Here is a 19,638-nt window from a genome sequence, read left to right as displayed (position 1 = left end):
TATTAGTGTAATAATTTCTTAAATCAATATATACATTACAAATTTACAGGGCGCTACATAGCTTTAACATAGCCATTTGCACAGCGCACGATAGCTATCCGATTTGGATTTTCCTCAAAACTAATTACCATAAGTACTACAGATTACCCACTACCACTGTTTTAGCAGTTACACAGGGCACAAAATACGCGCCTTTCTCAGAGTGCTGGAAGGCACAATCCCCATACATAGACATGGTGTACAGTGTGCATGGCAGGTGTATGAAAGATGTTGCACGTATGTCTTGCACCTCGTGCCGCAAAAAGCACCGGATATCCACCATCAATACTGGCAATATCCATAGAATGATTTTAAGGTTTTTTTTCCATTGAACTGTACCATATGGTTTTCTTACAGGCATTTGACAATTTGCGAGGACCCACATTCGGTCAGTCCTCTATGCATAGATAGCACTCCTTAGCACGAGTGCTGAAAATGCTTTAAATCGTGGTAGCTATTCTTACCACTCACTTTTTAACATCACTCACTTTGATTTTGAGAGTTCCTGAAGAAAGCCCCAATTATTTTTTCATGTGGGTTGAAACATGTCGACCATCATAGGGTAGTATTAAGCTCCACATAGTATCTGTAACCTATTAGCCACTCTTGCTTATAAACATATCCAAGATCAACAGGAATAAATTAATGGGTAGAATTCTGGAGATATTTTTACATTTACACTCCATCACATTCATCTACACCTCAACCAGCTCCACTGTAAACAGGTGTCGCAGCACAGCTGAGTAATTTGCCTACCCGGCTGGGACCAGATAATGAAGCATGACACCAACCAGGGTTTTCTTAACAAACCTCTGAGGTGCCAGCCACTCTAGTGTCAGACAGTCATTTATTTTGACGGTCTAATTTTCGTTATCAAATACTTCTAGGGACAAGGACGGCCGTCCAACTGTCCCCATTTGGTTTTTTGAGATTCTGATATTTTCCATCGGTGTTTGAAAGCTAAAGACTATTTAATTTCATTTGGTCACTGTAGTTGCTTATTTTCTAAACTTGTCTCTCAAAAGTTGAAACAGCGAGCAGTCAAATTCTTCTACAGGAGATGGTAAAGGGATTAGAACTGATTTAAAGGGAGGAGATGTGGCCTAGCGAGTAGTGCTGCCAACCTTTGAACCTGGGGGCCCAAATTTGAATCCCAGCCTTTTGTGCAAGACTCCGCATTGTGCGATTCTCGGCAAATCACTTAATCTCTCTGTGCTTAAAAAAAGTGAAAAACAATGTGCAAATGGTATTTGTGTTGTCTCCTCATGATGTACACAATCTAGTAGATCTAGCATGTAAGGTACATCACTTGGTTGCTTCTGAGCTAGACTTGTGCTATATAAATGCAAGTAATCACACTCTAAGCTCAATGTCCAGTGGAGTTGTCTGATATGGGAACAGTGTGTTTCCATGTGCTCAAGGTAACCTGTGAGTGATAATGGCCACTCTACCTGTCCACTATGCCTTTCAAAAGGGGCTCCTAGGACCCAAAAGTGAATGGTAGCATTTAGCGACCTTTTCATTGCTATGAAGTGCTTTATTAAGTCTGCATTGGAGTATGGGAGTACACATAGGCTGGAAATAGACTAGCCAAATATCTCAGATCTTCTGTCACACTCTATAGATGATCCCAGCATGTCAGTCTACAGATTTCTGTGTTGGACAGCAGTTTTTACTGATACTTGACTTTCGTTTGTCTTGAGCTTTCACAGAAACACCCCATCAAGTCCTCTAATAGCTTTTTCCAATTGCTGAAATGCATTCTTTTGTCTCAATGGAGGTGTTATCCTTCCTGCAACAGCACTAACAATTCTAGCTAAAAATGAGTGTGCAAAGCGTGAGGTGAAGCCGACTTAAAAGTTCTCTTTCTTGTGCCTCTTCACAGTAAGAAGGAAAATCCTAAGTATCTTGGACTCAATTGATTTCAGCCAAGACATCCCAGAAGCCATGCCACTGGAGTTCTTTGACCGTTCCCAAATAGAACAGGTTATTGCAAACTGTGAACACAGGAATCGTCGTGGCCAGACCATCTGTAATGTTAAGGTAAGACCAATAAATTTAGATAGTTCCAAATGAAAAGAAGCCCATACCCCATGTTCTTCTCTATACTATTTCCATGTGCAAATAGCGTGAATTAGTAGAGAACTAGAAAATGTGCTGAAGATATCCCAAGTATGCTCAAATTACCATGTCATCACATTAATGTGCCATCAATATCCCATGCTATTAGTTTTTTCTGTGACTTTGCTGGGCTAAAATTGTGATACATTGGCGTGGCATGACCGGGAACAATAGCGGTCATGCCTTAGGCTAGCTCCGGCCAGCCTGCTTATATCCTTTATCAATATCCTGCCCTGAGCGCCCATTATCGCTGCACAGACGTCGGAGGTGCTGCAGCTTCAATCGGTGCTCCCCCGATCTACCTGGGGACCCCTGTAGAGCTGTGGTGCTGCTTGCGGTGCGGAAGCTGCCTGGTCAGTAACGAAGGAGGTGGCGCCGGGGCCTTGCGTGCTGTGCCTGGCCAGGGCCGTGGTTCCCGGGCCCGGCGTGTAGGAGCTGGTGTGGTGGCGCTTCCCTCACTCCTCATCATCATCATTTAATCATTATTTCGGCACATTGTGGCCATAAAAGATACATTAAAAAAAACAGTACATATCACATTCATAATAGAGGAATGAAAGATTTACATGGTATCGGATGGGGTTTGCAGGAAATACAATAAAATCAATAATTTAATTAAGAAGGCATATATAAAATTTACTTTAAAAAACAATGTATACAGTACCTGTAGTTTGGTTTCACAGGAGCAATTCATTAATATACAACCAATTAATGATCAGAACAACCTTATCCGGTACAATATATTAGCACACAGAACTAGCCATTTATAAATCCAGACCCAATTTTACGAGCATAACTTGCTGACAATAACAATCTGCTGACACAGAAGACAACCACTTGTCTGGTATCTGTTCTGATAATCCTATATGCTTCGTCATAAGAGCCTACACCTATGACATTGCACAGCGGCTTAATCCACTTTTTCCTTACTAATATGTATGCTGCACAGAAAAAGAGGATATGATTATCGTCCTCTTTGGAACTGGACTGACAACACACATCCACTTCTCACTTTTTGGTGGCCCTACTGTCTTGGACCACCTTGCTAGGGTTACATTAGTTTTAAGTATTCCATACCTGAATTTCAAACATAGGCTTTTTGCCAAATGTGGTCGGACCTCATCTAGAAAGTCCTCAAAGTATGGAAGGTCCTTATATGCCAAAAACTACTTGTAATGGATCCACCTGTGTGGCTATTTGGGAGTTTACATGATATATATATATATATAAGCCCAAAATTTAGTTTTTACAAGTTTCTTACAGCTTTGCGTCAGGCGTAGCGGTTCTTCCCAAAAGTGAGACAGCCCAATTCTACAGAGCCATGTTCGGACATATTTCAGCCGTGCATTAGAATTATATAAATCCAGACTCATTAGTTCTAAGAGGCCATCTCTATAGTCTCCGAGTTCTGGTGTAAACCAGAGTCTCACCCAATAAGTGGGCGTAGGATTGCAAAATGGTCTGTACGCTTCATGCTTAGATCTAACAATAGCGGTGAAAGTGGGGTGCGTTTAGGTAGTCTTGGTATTGGCAATTTGCTGTTACTAGGGTGCGCCAGATTCCCTGGTGCTTTGTCCAACCTCCCACCACCTAAACCCATTTTATTAGATCCCATGTCAGTCGCAGATAACGATTGAAAACTTGCACTTAGGGCTGTCGTTTCAGTAGGAAGAACTACCACTGGGTGAGGTATAACATTCAACCTGGTGGACACTTCTTTGATTCTCGCTTCGCTCGATTTTTTCCACATGGGCTTTAGTACATTCCTCAAAGATATCTTTCCCCTTTTTAATCATAACCTCCATTTCCAATAACCCCTGGTTTAGCCCTTTTATTTTATTGTCTAGTTCCTTTGTTCTAGAAACCATAAGGTCATTTATTTTCTCCTGTATGGATTGCAGGGTAGATTTAAAAATATCAGCGACTACAGATTCCAATGACTCTACCATACTATCGGCTCCAATATTAGGAGAAAAATAGGCTACTTTGGTTTGAGTACCGAACGATCTATTTTTAGGGCTTGAATTATCTGTTTGATCCGCCTGACTAATTACTGAATTCAGTTTAGCCCCCACTGCTCCCTTATTATTTATGATATGGCCTTTTCCTTTGCAATAGGGGTTTTACTTCGTTTTTTTTTACTGTAACCACTTAAGTGCCCCCCTCTGCCTAGTCACCATCGGCAGTGATGGGGATACCTCAGAATCTGACTGGGTTCTATCAATAATCAGGGTGGGAACTACCGTTATCCTCTCAGGTGTATGCCCAGAGGGTAGCAATAGTTCTCATGGCAGTTGTGGTGTGTTTGTAGAAACAGGAGAAATATGAGCCTGATACATGGCTAAAGATGAAGGATCCAGGGACAACCTTTTCTCCACTAGTGCAATCTCATGACTAATAAGTGATTCTGCACAAGGGAAAAAACCGCCCAAAGTTCCGGTCAAGCATTTCTGATTAATCATCTTGATGACCAGGAGTCGGACGGTCCCTCGTTATTTGTCTAACTATTTGACTATACTAGGGAGAAGGCCAAATTAACTCTATAAGCGCTTTACAGAAGCCTTTCTAGAAAAAAAAAAATATGCGGGAAGCAATGTCCAAATACCAACATCAAAATACTCAGATATGTACAGGGTTAGTATACCAAAAAGGGCACATTTCCCTGATTAACTACCATGCTCGTACAAAGAATCACTACAGGAAGAACAATCGAATACCTTGGACTCTATCACTCTTTACAGAGTGATCAAATTTAGTACTAATAATAATATAACGAGGACAGGAGCATAGCATAGGCAGTATTTCAGGCTTTATTCCATACAGTCACAAGTACCTAAATTGCCGACCAAAGGAGATGGCCCGGCCTCCTCGGCCACAGATGGCCCGCCCTTTGCCCAGGCTTAATCTGGCTGCGCCCGCTCGCGTCCCGCGACGCGGGAACTCTGTCCTCCTTTTGAAGCGCCGCCTGGCTCGAAATCCTTTAGTTGGCGGGGTCAGCCGCGAGGAGCACGGGGGGGTTGTGGTCTCTCCCCTCGGCGGTCGTTCCCCGGGTTGTCAGAGTGCAACGGCGGAGGGGGAGACCGGCAGGAGACTGCTTGGTGTTTGCTCGCGCCCCTTGTGACCTTGCAGCAACCACGGGAACACTGACGGAGTGATAGCGGCGGCTAAAGGGCCCCAGGTAATACAGAGTCCGTTGGTAAAAATTACAAGGAGCACCCGCTCCACAGCTACTCTGTCCTCCTTTTGAAGCGCCGCCTGGCGCGAAATCCTTTAGTCCCTCACTCATTACAGGGGTAGGCTGCCTTGAAGAGACATATCCGGCAGCGGATCGCGCTGCATGGCGCTGTGCTGAGGCCCTGTGGGGGACAAGTCTGGAGCTGCAGGCCTGGGGAGCTATCGCACTGGTCTGGGCGGCCATTGTCTGCAGCCCGGCCGGCAGAGGTGCTTCTGGTGGACATTATCCCGGAGGAGACCCGCTCTAGCCAGCTGGGAGTGTTGCAGGGGCTGAGAGGCGGTGGATAGGCCGGTGTGGCCCTTGGGACTGGGTGAGACGCGGAGGCTGCTCTGTCCCGCCCTGTGTCGGACTGCAGTGGGTCCCCCTTCTTTCACAGTGGAGTGGCCCCTCTCCCACAGACATTTGGCGGCACGGTGGGGGGGTGAGGTGATCCCCAGACGCGGCACCGGTGGGGGCGGCCTATGTAGACATCATACTTGGACTGGGTGTACTGGACGACGTGGAGGCCGACTTGCCTGGCCCGTACCCGCGGTGGTGAGTCCATCTGGTCGCGGCGTGGGACGGTGAGTTGGAGGGGCCTGGATGGTGAGAGCACCCCCCCTTACACACACCCCCTTATACCCATTCCCTCCCCCCTGCCCTCTCTGGACTTAATTTTGAGGCAGGGGCCCTGGCTTTGGGTTGTTCGGCGGTCTGGCTGGTCCGCAGTGAAGCTGGGAGTGGCGGATGGGGCGCTGTGACGCCGCTGTAGCTGTGACTGGGCCCTACGAGGCTCCATGGACGGTGGTGCCCCTGCTGTCGCGATTGGAGGAGCGGCTGACGCGAATCGGTGGTCGGTGCGGGCCACGCAGCGGGGGCCGAAGCAGTGCCCTCTGGCGTCATGGTGGAGTCGCCCCTTGAGTGGCTATTAATTCAGGGGATACTTGCGACCTGCTCGAGGCCCACGTGGAGGGGCTTGCTGCTCTAGTGGGTGTTTTATACTTCACGGGTGTGGTGACCTACGACTGCCGCTTGGGTTGTAATCCTTGCAGCGAGCGGGACACAAACCTTCACCATGATCCGTGACAAGGGAGGAGGCAACGGTGCTAAACAGGGCACACTAGACAAATATACTGGCGCGGGTGCCGCCGCTGGGACTGTGGGCTCGCATAGTCAAGTGCCTGACAATGCAGCGCTTCTGGCGGCTATCACCCAATCCCGAGATATGCTGGACGCCAAGATTGAGGCCGTCGGGTCCGATGTCACCCTGCTGCGACAGGATCTACGAAACACCGTGGGGCGCATTACTGCAACAGAGACTCGCTTGTCGGAGGTGGAGGATGATGTCACGGTTCTGAAGAAGAAAGTTGCGGCAATGAAAAAGATACAGAAGGGTCTGGCCATGCGGGTTGAGGATGCGGAAGGGCGTGCCAGGCGGAAAAAACTACGTTTTGTTGGATTTCCGGAGGGATGTGAGGGAGATAGCGTGGAGCGCTTTCTGACCCAGTGGTTGGAGGGTTGGCTCCCAGCCGATGTGCTTTCCCGCTGTTTTGTCATCGAACGTGCCCATCGTGCCCTCATGCAGAAGCCCCCCGTGGGTGCGCGCCCAAGGCGATAATAGCTAAGTTTCTTAACTATATGGATCAGGACGCTATCCTGCGACAGGCCAGGGCTGAGTCTACCCTCACTTGCGACAATGCCTCCATACTTATCTTTCCAGACTACACTCGCTTGGTGCGACAGTCCTTCCTGGCGGCCAAAGCGCGCCTTCGTCATCTAAAACTCCAATATGCGTTGCTGTATCCCGCCAGACTGAGTCATCTACAGGTCCTGTACAGTGTTCTTTGACTCCCCGGAAGAAGTATACAAATGGACTGATGAAACGGTGCGGATACGTCATCATACGCCGCCGGGCTTGGACTCTGAATCTCCCTCCAGTGATGTGACCCATGGAGGGCCCCGGGGCCAGAGGGGTGGCAACAGGAGGTCCCGCTCAAGGTGTCGCAACAGGTCTGGCTCTGTCCTCAGTCAGAAGGCCGTGACACCAGAGAAGCAGCAGCTGGAGGAATGACTTGGTGACTTTACTGCTTGGACGCTCAGTTGGGCTACTTTGATTGAGGCTGGTTCCCGCTCACACCTTTGTGGACGGGAGGGGGTGTGGTCCTTTGCTCCCCCGCAGTTATGGGTGTTTTCTTGGGGATCCATTGGAGGGGGTGGCGTTTGTCCCCCTGTTGGGGATTAGGCCTTGCTCCAACCACGAAAGGAACTTCCATGTTTGGGAGGTATGGGGAGAAGGGGGAAAGGTTAGGTGGTTCTGTGGGGGTTGGGTGTTTTGGGGTTTGTTTGATTGCATGAGTGTGCTGTCTGTCCATCACGATTCGGGTGCACTGGGTCGAGGAGGCACTGGTGGGAGGAGTGGGTACGTTGTTTTATGCCTGACACTGCTGGAGGGGGGTCCCAGGCTCCCTGCGCATAGTTAGCTGGAATGTGCGTTGGGCGTTGGATAAAGTCAAGAGAGGGGCCATCCTGCTATACGCCAAGCGGATGGGGGCTGATATCCTGTTGCTTCAAGAAACTCATCTCCTGGGCTTGAAGGCTCTCTTTTTGCAACGTTTTGATTTCGATCAAGTCTATCACTCGGGGTTTACGAGGGGCTCCAGAGGTGCTTTAATTCTGATCCACCGCAGGGTCCCGTACACACACGATAAGGCATGGACTGACACTCAGGGCAGGTATGTGGTCATACAGGGTAAGGTTGGAAGTGACCCTGTGATGGTCAGTAGTGTGTACGCACCGCCGCCACTATAGTGGTCATTGGTGGAACGGCTGTTGATGTTGTGGGGGACAATGCCGGACACTCTGTCCATAGTAGGGGGAGATTGGAATGATGTGATGGAACCTGGGCTTGACAGGTGGCGTAGTGGGGGGACTCCTTTGGTGGAGGGGCCCTCTACCAAGCTCCATACCTTGGCGCTGGGACTCCACTGGGTGGATGTATGGCGCCATATGCATGGACCTCTAAGGGAGTACACCTTTTTCTAAACTGTGCATGAGTCCTTCTCCAGGTTGGATTATATCTTTGGTCCCAGGAGGCTGGTGCATAGGGTACTATCGGCAGCTATACTGCCCAGGGCCCTCTCAGATCATTCGCAAGTAGAGCTCACACTCCAGCTGGGCCCGGGGCGGCAGCCGTTTCGGTGGCGCATGTCGGGGTGGCGCCTTCAGGGGAAGGAGTTTAGGGAGCACCTGATAAGGGCTATTGCGGATTATTTTGCTGCTAATGCGGGGTCGGTAGACTCTCCCGGGATTCTGTGGGAGACACTGAAACAGATGATGCTGGGAGTTGATATTTCTTTTGTGAGTGGCGGTGAGGAGGGAGCGGCAACAACAGTACTCCGCAATTTTGTTGGATGAGGCACGTCAGGCCTGGCTGGCCACGCGCAGTCGAGTGTATCAATGGGGAGATAAGTCGAGCAAAATGCTTCACCGTTTGTGTCAGGGTCCTCTACACACCCAGCCCCTGCCATGGATCAACTATCCGGAGGAATGCCTATTGTTGAGACTACGGCCATCGGTGCAAGCTTCGTGGCGTATTATGAGGACCTCTATGCGCCTCAGGAGTGTCTCCCAGAGGAGACCATTCAAAAGTTCATTGAAGATCTTCCCCCTAAGATGGTGTCGGACGAGGAGCGGGATAAGTTGGACCAACCCCTGTCAGATGACGAGTTGAGTACAGCCTTGGGGGAACTGCGCCCAGGGAAGGCGCCAGGTCCTAGTGGATTCCCGAGCGAATTTTTAAAGCGGTTTCTGTGTGCAGCTACACCCGTACCTCAGACCGGTGATTGAGGAGGCGGTGGAGAGTGGCTCGCTCCCCTCAGACTTGCGACATGCGGAAGTGGTGGTCTTCCTCAAACCAGGGAGGCCTCCGGAGCGGCATGAGTCCTAGCCCTATCTCCCTCCTTAATATTGAGGCCAAGGTGTTGGCTAAAGCTCTGGCTAATAGGCCCCGGCCACATAACGCTGACTTGGTGCACCCGGAAAAGGCCGGATTGATGCCACAGAGGGCGACACGTCACAATATCAGACGGGCACATGTCGCAATATCGGCCTGAAAGCAACTCGGAGGGCCAGCGGCATTATTATTAGCAGACATGGACAGGGCGTTTGATTCCCTGAGTTGGGTGTATCTGTTCGCATTGCTACGCCGTCTTACCTCGGCCCGCGCTTCTGGACTTACCTGCGATTGCTTTACCCAGATCTTACAGCGTCAGTGCGTGTGGGGGGGGGGGAACGATATCTCGTTCCTTTAAGATCCAATGGGGCATGTGCCAGGGGTGGCCCCTCTCCCCATATTTATTTGCCCTCGCTATGGAACCACTGGCCGCGTGGGTACGCATTGATGCTCAGCTCCGGGGTTTCCGATGGGCTACTGGTGTCGTTGATAAAATAGCGCTCTACGCCGACGATATACTATTTTTTTTTTTTTGCCTCACCTATATATATAGGTCGGGACCGCGCTTATTGCAAATTCTACCGATTTTTCATTAGACCTTAGGGCTCTATATCAACCTGGGCAAATCCACCTTGTGGGTCTTAGATGATCAGTACAAGGTGGGGGACTGGCCGTCTGTTCTCCACCCCGCATCTGGGGGGATGAAATATCTGGGCGTCTACCTTTCGGCCTCGTCGATTGTCTCTTGGAAGAGGAACTTAGCCCCTCACGTTTATTTGTGCATTTTTCACTTTGCTCTTTTAACTTCTCGCCGCTTCCCCGGTCCACCACTGACTTCACGTCAGATTGTTGTGGAGGGAGGTCAGGTTGCCGAGTACGCCGGAAGTGAGTAGACTTCCAGAGTACATCCGGCTCAGTTAGACGGCCCTTAGGAATTTAAAGAGATGGCGACAAGGATGCGCAGCGGGCGTGCCGACGGAGCGCCGAAGGCGTGCCAAAGGCAAGCCAGTCTTTGCCCGTCCGCGCCAGTACGTCGCCTCTCACCAGGAATTCTGGCCAAGCCGAGCTGGTAGGTAACCTGTGTAGCAGGGAAGCCCTTCTAAGCCTCAATACATCATCTAGTGCGTGTACTAAAACCTAACTAGAACTTTTGAATGGCTCTATGCAATGCATCTGTGGGTTCGCATTGCCTAAACTTACAGCCATCTTGCCATTCACCACCACCTGCCAGCAATTAAAGCTATGAATTGCACAGCTGAATATTAGATCGCTAGTAAAGCATCATGCCGAAGTTCATGATCTTATTGGAGACCACGCACTGGACATCCTGTTCCTTACGGAGACAGGGCTGCAGGATGACATGATCTCTGCTCTTAATCTGGCTGCACCTGAAGGGTTCTCAATACATACGGTAAACATAGACTAGAGGCGGTGGCATTGCTGTAATAGTTTAATCTTATTATCAATGCACTTTCATGAAAGCTGGACATGGCAGGGTTAGAATGTGCACGTTTCAGCATTCTAATTAACCATCATCTAACTCTATCCGGCATTTTGATTTATAGACCTCCAGGTCAGGATAGCGGATTCACCAGGGCTCTCCTGGATATAGTAGGCGCTCTGGCAATAGGAACTGCTAATTTAAATATTTTCAGGGACTTAAATCTCCATTTTGATCTCACCTCGAATAAAAAAAATAACTGGCCTGTTAGCCGATCTAGCAACATTTCAATTGTATCAACGAGTCACTAGCCCCACACATACTGGAGGACTTCTATTAGACCCTATTTTTTCAAACATGGAGGAAATGGCAGTAGATTCTCCTATTCCGGTCCCTTGGTCGGACCATATGATGATTATCATGTCTTTGCCATTAAAAAATTCTTCAGGCACAAATATTAATCAAATGGTATATAAACGACCCTGGCGGAAGCTACGCCTTGAAGACATCTATGCCCTATTGAAAGCAGACCCTCCTGTTCTCTCTGACAACACGGAGGGAGGATATGAACAGTTCTATTCCTGGCTAACACGAGCTTTGGACTCCCTAATCCCGGCTAGCTGGATTTTAGGCCGTTCCCAAGAACCTAACCCATGGTACAATGAGTCCTTAACTAGCCTAAAGAAAAATTGTAAAAAATTCGAACGAAAGTGGAGGAAATCGTATGATTTAGAAACAAAAAGACAATACATCACAGCACAAAAAAATTATCACAGAGCAATATGGAAGACACGAGCGGTTTACTATGCGAAGGAGATTAGGCTTAGTCCAAATCCTTCAAAATCTATTTTTAAAATTTTAAAGGAACTTAGCTCCAAAAAAGCATCGACAGCGATGGTTGCTTTCGAAACACACTGTGAAAACTTGGCCTCCTTCGTGGCGAAAATCAGGACGATCTGCGGTTCCTTCATCTCCACACCCGGTCTTGCCCCTTATAACGCAGAGCCAACCCAGAAACTCCTGAGCATTCCAGAAATGACTTGGGACGATTTACTTAAACTGTGTGGCAAAATTAAATCCGGCTCGCCAGCGGACCTGTTAAGACCGGCTCAATTCCCGCTCTGGTGCTTGACCCCCTTCTCCAAATAATTAATGCCTCCTATGCCTCTGCCGTAATACCAGTCAAATGGAAATAGGCATGGGTGTCCCCATCATTAAAAATGCCACACTGGACCCTGCTAAGCCTGAGAATTTCAGGCCTATCTCTCTGCTTCCCTGGCCTGCGAAGGTGGCAGAAACACGTCAACAACATCCTGACAAGATTTCTCTGTGCAAATGAAATCTTGGATGCCTCACAACATGGCTTCCGAGCTGGCCACAGCACCGAGACAGCACTGCTGTGTATGACAGAACATCTTAGGACCATACTGGACGAAGATCAAACAGCGGCACTGATCCTATTGGATCTCAGTGCCGCCTTTAACACGGTCTCACATGAGGCCCTGCTGCACAGGCTGAAGGGGGCCGGTATTGATGGTACCGCATTGGAGTGGTTTCGGGCCTTCCTGACTGGAAGATCATTCACCCCACCATTTTTGTCCAAGGAATGATCTATCGAGCAAGGTATACCCCAGGGCTCGGCACTTAGCCCTACGTTATTTAACATTTAATTTCAACCACTGGCTGAGATCGCCAAGCAATTGGACCTTTCAATGATCTCATATGCTGACAATACTCAGCTAGTGGTAGTGCTGAGTGAGCCTGTCACTTTGAGTGCATCCAAGTTAAAGAATGGCCTTACGGCCGTAGCCAGCTGGATGAATGCGAACTATTTACAACTAAACGCCAGCAAGACCGAGGTCCTACTGGTGGGGAAAAAATGTGTCGAAATGGGGAGAAGACTGGTGGCCGGAGAGTCAGAGGACCCTCCCCGAGCAGAAATCGGAAGTAAAAAATCTTGGAGTCTGGATTGACTCCTCGCTTAACTTCACTACTGTAATGTAATGTAATGATGTCTTGTAAAGCGCATGAATCACAGTACATGGGGTATCTTCGCGCTGTAGACATCTGGGGAACCCGTCCTGGCTTTCCCTGTGAGATGGACCCTACTGGGTATCTCCAGGGTGAAACCAGGCATCCCCGGCGTATGTGGGGGGCCGTTGTGGAGATGAGGCAAGCTAATGCCCAGAGTTGCCGAGTGTGATCCCTGGTTAGAGTAGGCACCGAGGTGAGAATTATCGAGTCCGCTGACCCTGGTCCACAACCCTCGGGAATTGAACCCTGGTCCCGGGCCGTCCTCTGCTTCCGGTTCTGCCTCCTCTAACCAGTGAGCCACACCACTCTACACTACTCGTACTAAAAAAGTGGCAGCCACCTGTTTTGGAATCCTACGCAACCGTAAACCTATTTTAAAATTTTTCGATCCGTCTACACTCATTGTGCAGTCAACCATCCTCTCGCGCCAGGACTATGCGAGCTCCATGCTCCTGGGGGCTAACCAGGCAGAGGTTGGAAACTGCAGCGTGTGCAAAACGCAGCTGCAAGAACCTTGATAGGTCTCCCCCGCATCCATCCGGTAGCGGATACCTTGAAGAGGCTCCATTGGCTTCCGGTGGCCAATCGGATCCAATTCAAGGTTCTATGTCTAGCCTTTAAGATCTTGAAGCTCGCAACCCCGCCCATGCTCTGCTCTTTGTTGACTCCATACGTTCCTCGTCAATCCTTGCGGTCTGAGGGCAAAGATCTGGCAGTGGTACCCAGAGTGAAGCGTTCGCGCATGGGAGGCCGCTCTTTTTGTTATTTGGTGGCCAAACTGTGGAACGTCTTACAGGCTCAACTGCGTGGACTAAACTATCTTTTGCCTTTCAGGAAAGCCATTAACTCATCTCTTTCCCTTGGATTAGAATCACAGCTAATGTTGTGTTAGGGCCTACTAGATTACGCTGGCACCTCTTACTGTTGAAAAGCGCCGGGACGACCCTTAGCTCGGGCAGCCGTGCGCTATACAAAAATTTGTAACATAACATAACCGTACGCGAGAAGACCTCAAGGCGTGGTCTTGCATGCCCCTCACTATATATGGCAGATCAGCTATTTTTAAAATGGCAGCGCTCCCTCGCCTACTATATCAGCTGCAGAATCACCCCTATTTTATTCCGCTGCGTTGGTTCCAACAGGTAAACTCGGCCCTGGGAGGGTTTCTCTGGGAGGGAGGGGCGGTGCGCTTAGCGATACGTACGTGCTTTCTCTCTACATACACTGGGGGGCTTACAACGTCGGATGTTCTCTCCTATTACCAGGTGGCACACTTGCTGGTGCTCAACGAATGGTGGTACGGGGATAGGGGAGACCAGACGTATGCGGTGGAACGCCATTTGATGGGCACTAGGTCCTTGCACATGTTGCTCTATTCGGCGCCGTTGCGGCGCAACCTCCCCTCGGCCACGCAGGTGGTATTCCATGTTTGGCGACAGACCCTACATAGGATGGGGTGGTGGAATGTGTTGACTCGAGAGATGCCATTGTGGAATAATGGGCATCTGCCTCAGCTGGGGGCGCTGCGAGGTTTTCAGGGGTGGGACTCGATAGGGATCTCGCCCTTAGGTGACGTGATGACTGACTTGACACTTAAATCCTTTCAGGAGCTCCACGATGAATATGGAATGCCGTTGTCCCGATTATTTCAGTACCTACAGCTTAGGCAAGTATTGTCGCCTCATTTAGTGGGGTGGAGTCCCTGCCGGAGTTTAGCTACTTGGAGGCAAAGGTGTTTATGGGTGAATTGCCGGACCGCAAGATTTCCCGTATTTACCAGACACTAATTCATCACTGCTCGACTGACTTACAGCGCCTCCGCACAGCGTGGGTGGAGTATGTGGGTGAGCTGGAGGAGGAGGACTGGGTGGAGGCCCTGGAGAGTCCATGGGGGTCCACTATCTCCACACGTCTGCGGTTGGTACAATTTAAGTATCTGCACCGCGTGTACTTTACTAGAATGCGACTGTGGAAGCGGGCATGATAGGCTCCCCCGGGTGTCTCTGTTGTGGAGCGCACTAGGGTATGCTTCTACACACAGTTTGGGATTGCTCAGCACTGCGTAGGTTCTGGAGGGGTGTGTTTTCCTGTTTGTCAGAGGTGTTGGCCTGGGAGCTTCCCTACACGCCGATGCTGGCATTGTTACATGTGATGGAGAGTGTAGGGGGAAATAGGTATTAGCGTCACTTGCTCCTGTTGGGCCTCACGCTGGCAAAGAGGGATGTGGCCAGGGCTTGGAAGGCGGCTCGGGCCCAGCCGCTGGCTGCCTGGCGATCTGGGATGGACTTCTGCATGGGACTTGAGTTGCCAATATTTTTTGCAAGGGGATGCCCCCGTAAACATTATAAAATTTGGAAACAATGGGCGGACTACGGGGGATTGGAGCTGGACCTGCCGCCGGCTGAGGCATCTAGTGTACCTCTTTAAATTGGGATGATGAAGGCAATCTATGGGGTGCTACACAGACTCCGAGTGCTCGTTTGGCTATGTAACTGTTCAATTGGGACGACATACACGCAATCGGGGGTTGGTAGGGAGGGGGGTTGTGTGTTGGGATGAAAAGTCAATGGCATTATTGTTTTTCCTTTTATTGCTGTGTGCTGTAGCCTCCGGGGTACGGAGCTAAGTGTAACATGTGACCTGTGACTAATAAAATCTGTATAAAAAAAAATTTTGTGATACATTCATGCTTTTGGGACTGCACAGTAGAGTAACTATATATTCGCCAGTTTGTTTTCCTTTAAACATGGGTACTTAATCTATTGCAGGCGTGGCTGGATTTCTCTTTGCAGTTCACAACTTAGTCTACAACATTGCATGGCTAGCCAATCAATGCACATACTTTGAGACAAGGATGCAGAGAAGTGGGTGGGAGGGCCGACGTTCGTGTAAAATGAACTATCTCATTGTTAGTGTACGTAATTTTAGATACTGTTTCAATACTAGATTAGTTGTAGCACTTACACACCTGTGAAAAGCATTTCAAATACTGGGATGTTTTCTATGGTTGCTCAACTGAGCATAGTACCTGTTCAAGAATTGAAACTGCAGCAGGTTGCCAAATTTTAACCATGTATCTCCAGGGGGTCATATTGCTATCTGATCGCTGAAGGACTTAATTGAAAGCCTACTTAAGTTCCCTGCTCCCGTCCTTGATTCAATCTTTAAGTTCTGGGTTGTCTACTCCTCAATAAATCTGTAGATGTTACCTATCTTCTCGGAGAATGTGGTACAGCTGCATCACTAAGTGTTCGAGGCATGTGGGCTGCTGAATTCATATCTGTGCATAGTCCGCCACCTAGTGTTGGGTCCGGATGATTGCACATTGTTGTCCTGGAAGAGTCTTCGAAGTATCACGAGATAGGTGGCTCCTCCCCTGGACTACAGTGCGCATGGGCATCGCCTCCATCCCCAGATTGTTTTTTTCCGCCATCGGGTTCGGATGTGTTTCGGTTCCCTCTATCGGGACCGATAGTTTGTTCTACTTTCTCTCGAGACCAAAAGGTCTTTAGGCTGGGCGTCGGTATTGTTCCGTTCGGGCTTCTTACTGACTCTCAGCTCCGATCTCTTATTGCCCCTCCACGTGCTTCGACGCGGACGGGCCTACACTACACACTTGCTATGGAGCGGACGCCATTCAAGAAGTGTCCGCTGTGTCACTCAAAGTATTCTCACCTTGACGTGCACCCCGTGTGCAATACATGCTTGTCACCGGATCACCGTGAGGACACTTGCATGGCGTGTTCCAAATTTAGGAGCAAGAAAACTTTGAAGATTCGCCGGGCTAATCGGCTCCAGGCTCAATTGTCGGCTTCGGCACCCCCACCTGATGACATCTTCCAGGAATCGGTCGAGGGAGAAGACGACGTACAAGATTCGGACTCTGGCCCCGCGTCCGAAGAAGAGACCGGCGACGCGGGTGATGAGGCCTATGACGAAGTCTCCGACGAGGTAGGGGACGACGACCGGGCTTGTCCCGCAATGGGTGATAGCTCGGACGAAGAGCATCCCCAACAAGACTCCGGGGTTACTCCCCGTTATACGGCCCAGGTCGAGGGATCGCCTTCGGGCCTTACCCAAGATCTAACGACCAGTCCTACGTCCCCGCCTCCGGGCCCGGTCACGGACATTTCTACCAAGAAACCGAAAGTGAAGCCAACTGGTCTCGCACCCTCGGATGCGAAACCGAAACCAAAAGTGGCGCTGGTAAAAAAGGTTCTGGAGGCGTCAACTTCCACGAAACCCAAAATGGCCGACTTGAAGAGCCACGCCAAAATGGCTGACCAGAAGAGCCGCGCCAAAGTGGCCGACCCAAAGCCATCTGGGTCGGCGCCGAAGGTTAAGGCATCTGACGCGGCGGCGTCGGCACCAAAAGGGGTCGCGGACCCGAAGACGGCTTCTAAAAAGCGGCACGCCGACAGTGCGCCAGGCCATGGGGCGTCGGCGCCGAAGAAGAGGCTTACCGTCGAACACGCTCTCCAAGGCGAAGAGTCGCTCGAGTCGTTTCAGCCCTCGGCATCCCTTACAAAGAGGGTGGGAGAATCCTTACGACGGATCCAGCAGGCTGCGGTGCCCAGCCAGGACCCTGTGGGGCCTAAGCCCACGACGAAGCCTGCCAAGGGGCAAACGCCCATTCGTTTTACCCTTCCTCCCAAGTCGGCGCCGAAGGCCTTCGCGCCTAAGCAGAGCGGACACTCTCAGGACATCTTGTCGCCGAAGGCTGCCTTGGTGGTGTCAAAGCTTCGGCTCCAGCAGCTCGCGGTGGAAGAACGTCGTGAGGTGCACATCGACGCCAACACGGGAAAATTGTCGCTCCTCAAGAGGAAGATTACATCGGAGCCGACCTTGGAACCTTTTAAGATTCCACTCAAGAGCAAAAAGTACTCTGCGGACTCTTCGGCTCTGATGGAACCACTGTCTCCACAAGCCCTGGAACACTCGCCGGCCCATTCCCCCGTGCCTGACGTCGACGAGGAAGAGGCCGAGTACACCTATCCTGCGTACTCGGATCCGGACGAGGAGCAGGTGCCCTGGACAGCAGGAGACGACGCAAACGACCCGCAGTCGGGCCAGGACACTCAACTTTTCGCTGCAAAGACGTCCCCGACGGAGGACTCGGCGGCATTCAATGCACTGATAGAGAGAGCTGCGGCGAACCATGACGTCGAGCTCCACTCGGATCCAGTGGATGCGGACTTTTTGGTCGACACCTTCTCAGTCGCCGAGAAGCAAGTCAAGACGCTTCCAATGCTTAAAGGAGTGCTGAAGCATGCACAGGAGGTGTTCAAGGAGCCCACCCGGGCGCGGGTGGTCAATCCTCGCATCGACAGGAAGTATAAGGCGGCGCCCACGGATCCCACTTATATTAAAGGACACTTGCCATTGGACTCCCTGGTGGTTTCCAACGCTAGAAAAAGGGCAAATTCGCAAACGACTGGTGACGCTCCTCCCCCTGACAAAGAGTCAAAAATCTTTGAGGCATCAGGCAAACGCATTGCTGCACAGGCAGCAAACATCTGGAGGATCTCTAACACTCAAGCCCTGCTCGCACGTTATGATAGGGCCCATTATGACACATTAGAGGCCATCCTTCAACACTTGCCTGACCAGTATAAAGAGGCGGGGGAGATGCTCATTCAGGAGGGTAAACTCATTACGAATGCGTCCATCAAATGTGCCCTAGATGTGGCAGACACTGCCTCCAGGGCCATCAATACAAGTGTTTTACTTAGACGTCATGCCTGGCTTCGAATTTCAGGGTTCAAACCCGACATACAGACCACAATATTGGGGCAGACAGTGAATCCTGACCATCTGTTCGGCCCAGAGGTGGATGCCTCCCTAGAAAAAATGAAGAAAGATACTGAAACTGCCAAATCTATGGGAGCTTTACAAAGCCAGCAGTTTCGGGGTGGTTCTTTTCGCCGCTCCAACTCAAGAGGCACCTCAAGGGGCCAGGCATCCCAATCCACACAATACTACAAGGGTAGCTCCCAGTCCTCGTATAACAACAACAAGGGCAGAGGTGGCTACAGAGGCAACAATATCAAAGGCAGGGGACGTGGAAACAATGCATCCAGGTCCACCACCACCAACAAGCAGTGACGTCTTGTCACTTCCCCCCGATCACACGACACCTGTCGGGGGGAGACTCCAACAGTTCCTGCCGGCGTGGAGATCCATCACCACGGACAGGTGGGTGAGGTCTCTTATCCAGTACGGGTACTGTCTAGAACTTACGTCCATTCCACCGGACATACCGCCAAGAACCCGTGCTATGTCCGACGAGCACTTGACCTTGTTGCAGCAAGAAGTTCTGGTCATGCTGCAAAAAGGGGCAATAGAGCTCGTTCCATTGCAAGAACGGGGAACGGGGGTTTACTCCCTGTATTTCCTAATCCCCAAAAAGGACGGATCACTCAGGCCGATCCTGGACCTCAGGCCCCTGAACTGGTACATCAACTCGGAGCACTTCCATATGCTCACATTGCAGCAGGTGCTTCCCCTGCTTCAACAGGGGGACTTCCTAGCAACGCTGGATCTGAAGGATGCCTATTTTCATATTCCCCTGCATCCTTCCCACAGAAGGTATCTCAGATTCAAGATTTTAGACCAGCACTACCAGTTCAGGGTCCTGCCGTTCGGGGTCACCACGGCACCGAGAGTGTTTACAAAATGCCTAGCGACGGTGGCGGCGCATCTCCGTCGCCAGCACGTCCATGTCTTTCCATACCTGGAAGATTGGCTTATTCAGGCAAAGACGGCACAGCAGTGCGTAGACCACGTGTCGCGCACCATTCACCTCCTGCACGATCTGGGATTCTCTCTGAACTACCC

At 50.3% G+C, this 19,638-nt stretch overlaps 1 protein-coding gene across 1 annotated transcript in view; it reads left to right on the top strand.

Annotated features, from left to right (window-relative positions):
• The window catches only part of NUP205 (nucleoporin 205), a 967,082-nt gene that overhangs the window by 685,114 nt on the left and 262,330 nt on the right, over positions 1-19,638 (top strand). The window contains exon 26 of the mRNA XM_086952983.1: positions 1,925-2,082. Within this exon, the coding sequence (XP_086809109.1) occupies positions 1,925-2,082 (158 nt within the window). The remainder of the gene's footprint in view (positions 1-1,924; positions 2,083-19,638) is intronic.

The sequence above is a fragment of the Lissotriton vulgaris genome, chromosome 1_2 (assembly GCF_964263255.1).
Source record: "Lissotriton vulgaris chromosome 1_2, aLisVul1.2, whole genome shotgun sequence".
NCBI classification, from domain to species: Eukaryota; Metazoa; Chordata; class Amphibia; order Caudata; family Salamandridae; genus Lissotriton; species Lissotriton vulgaris.
Note: the sequence above shows the minus strand (reverse complement) of the source record. Positions and strands in the feature narration are given on the sequence as shown.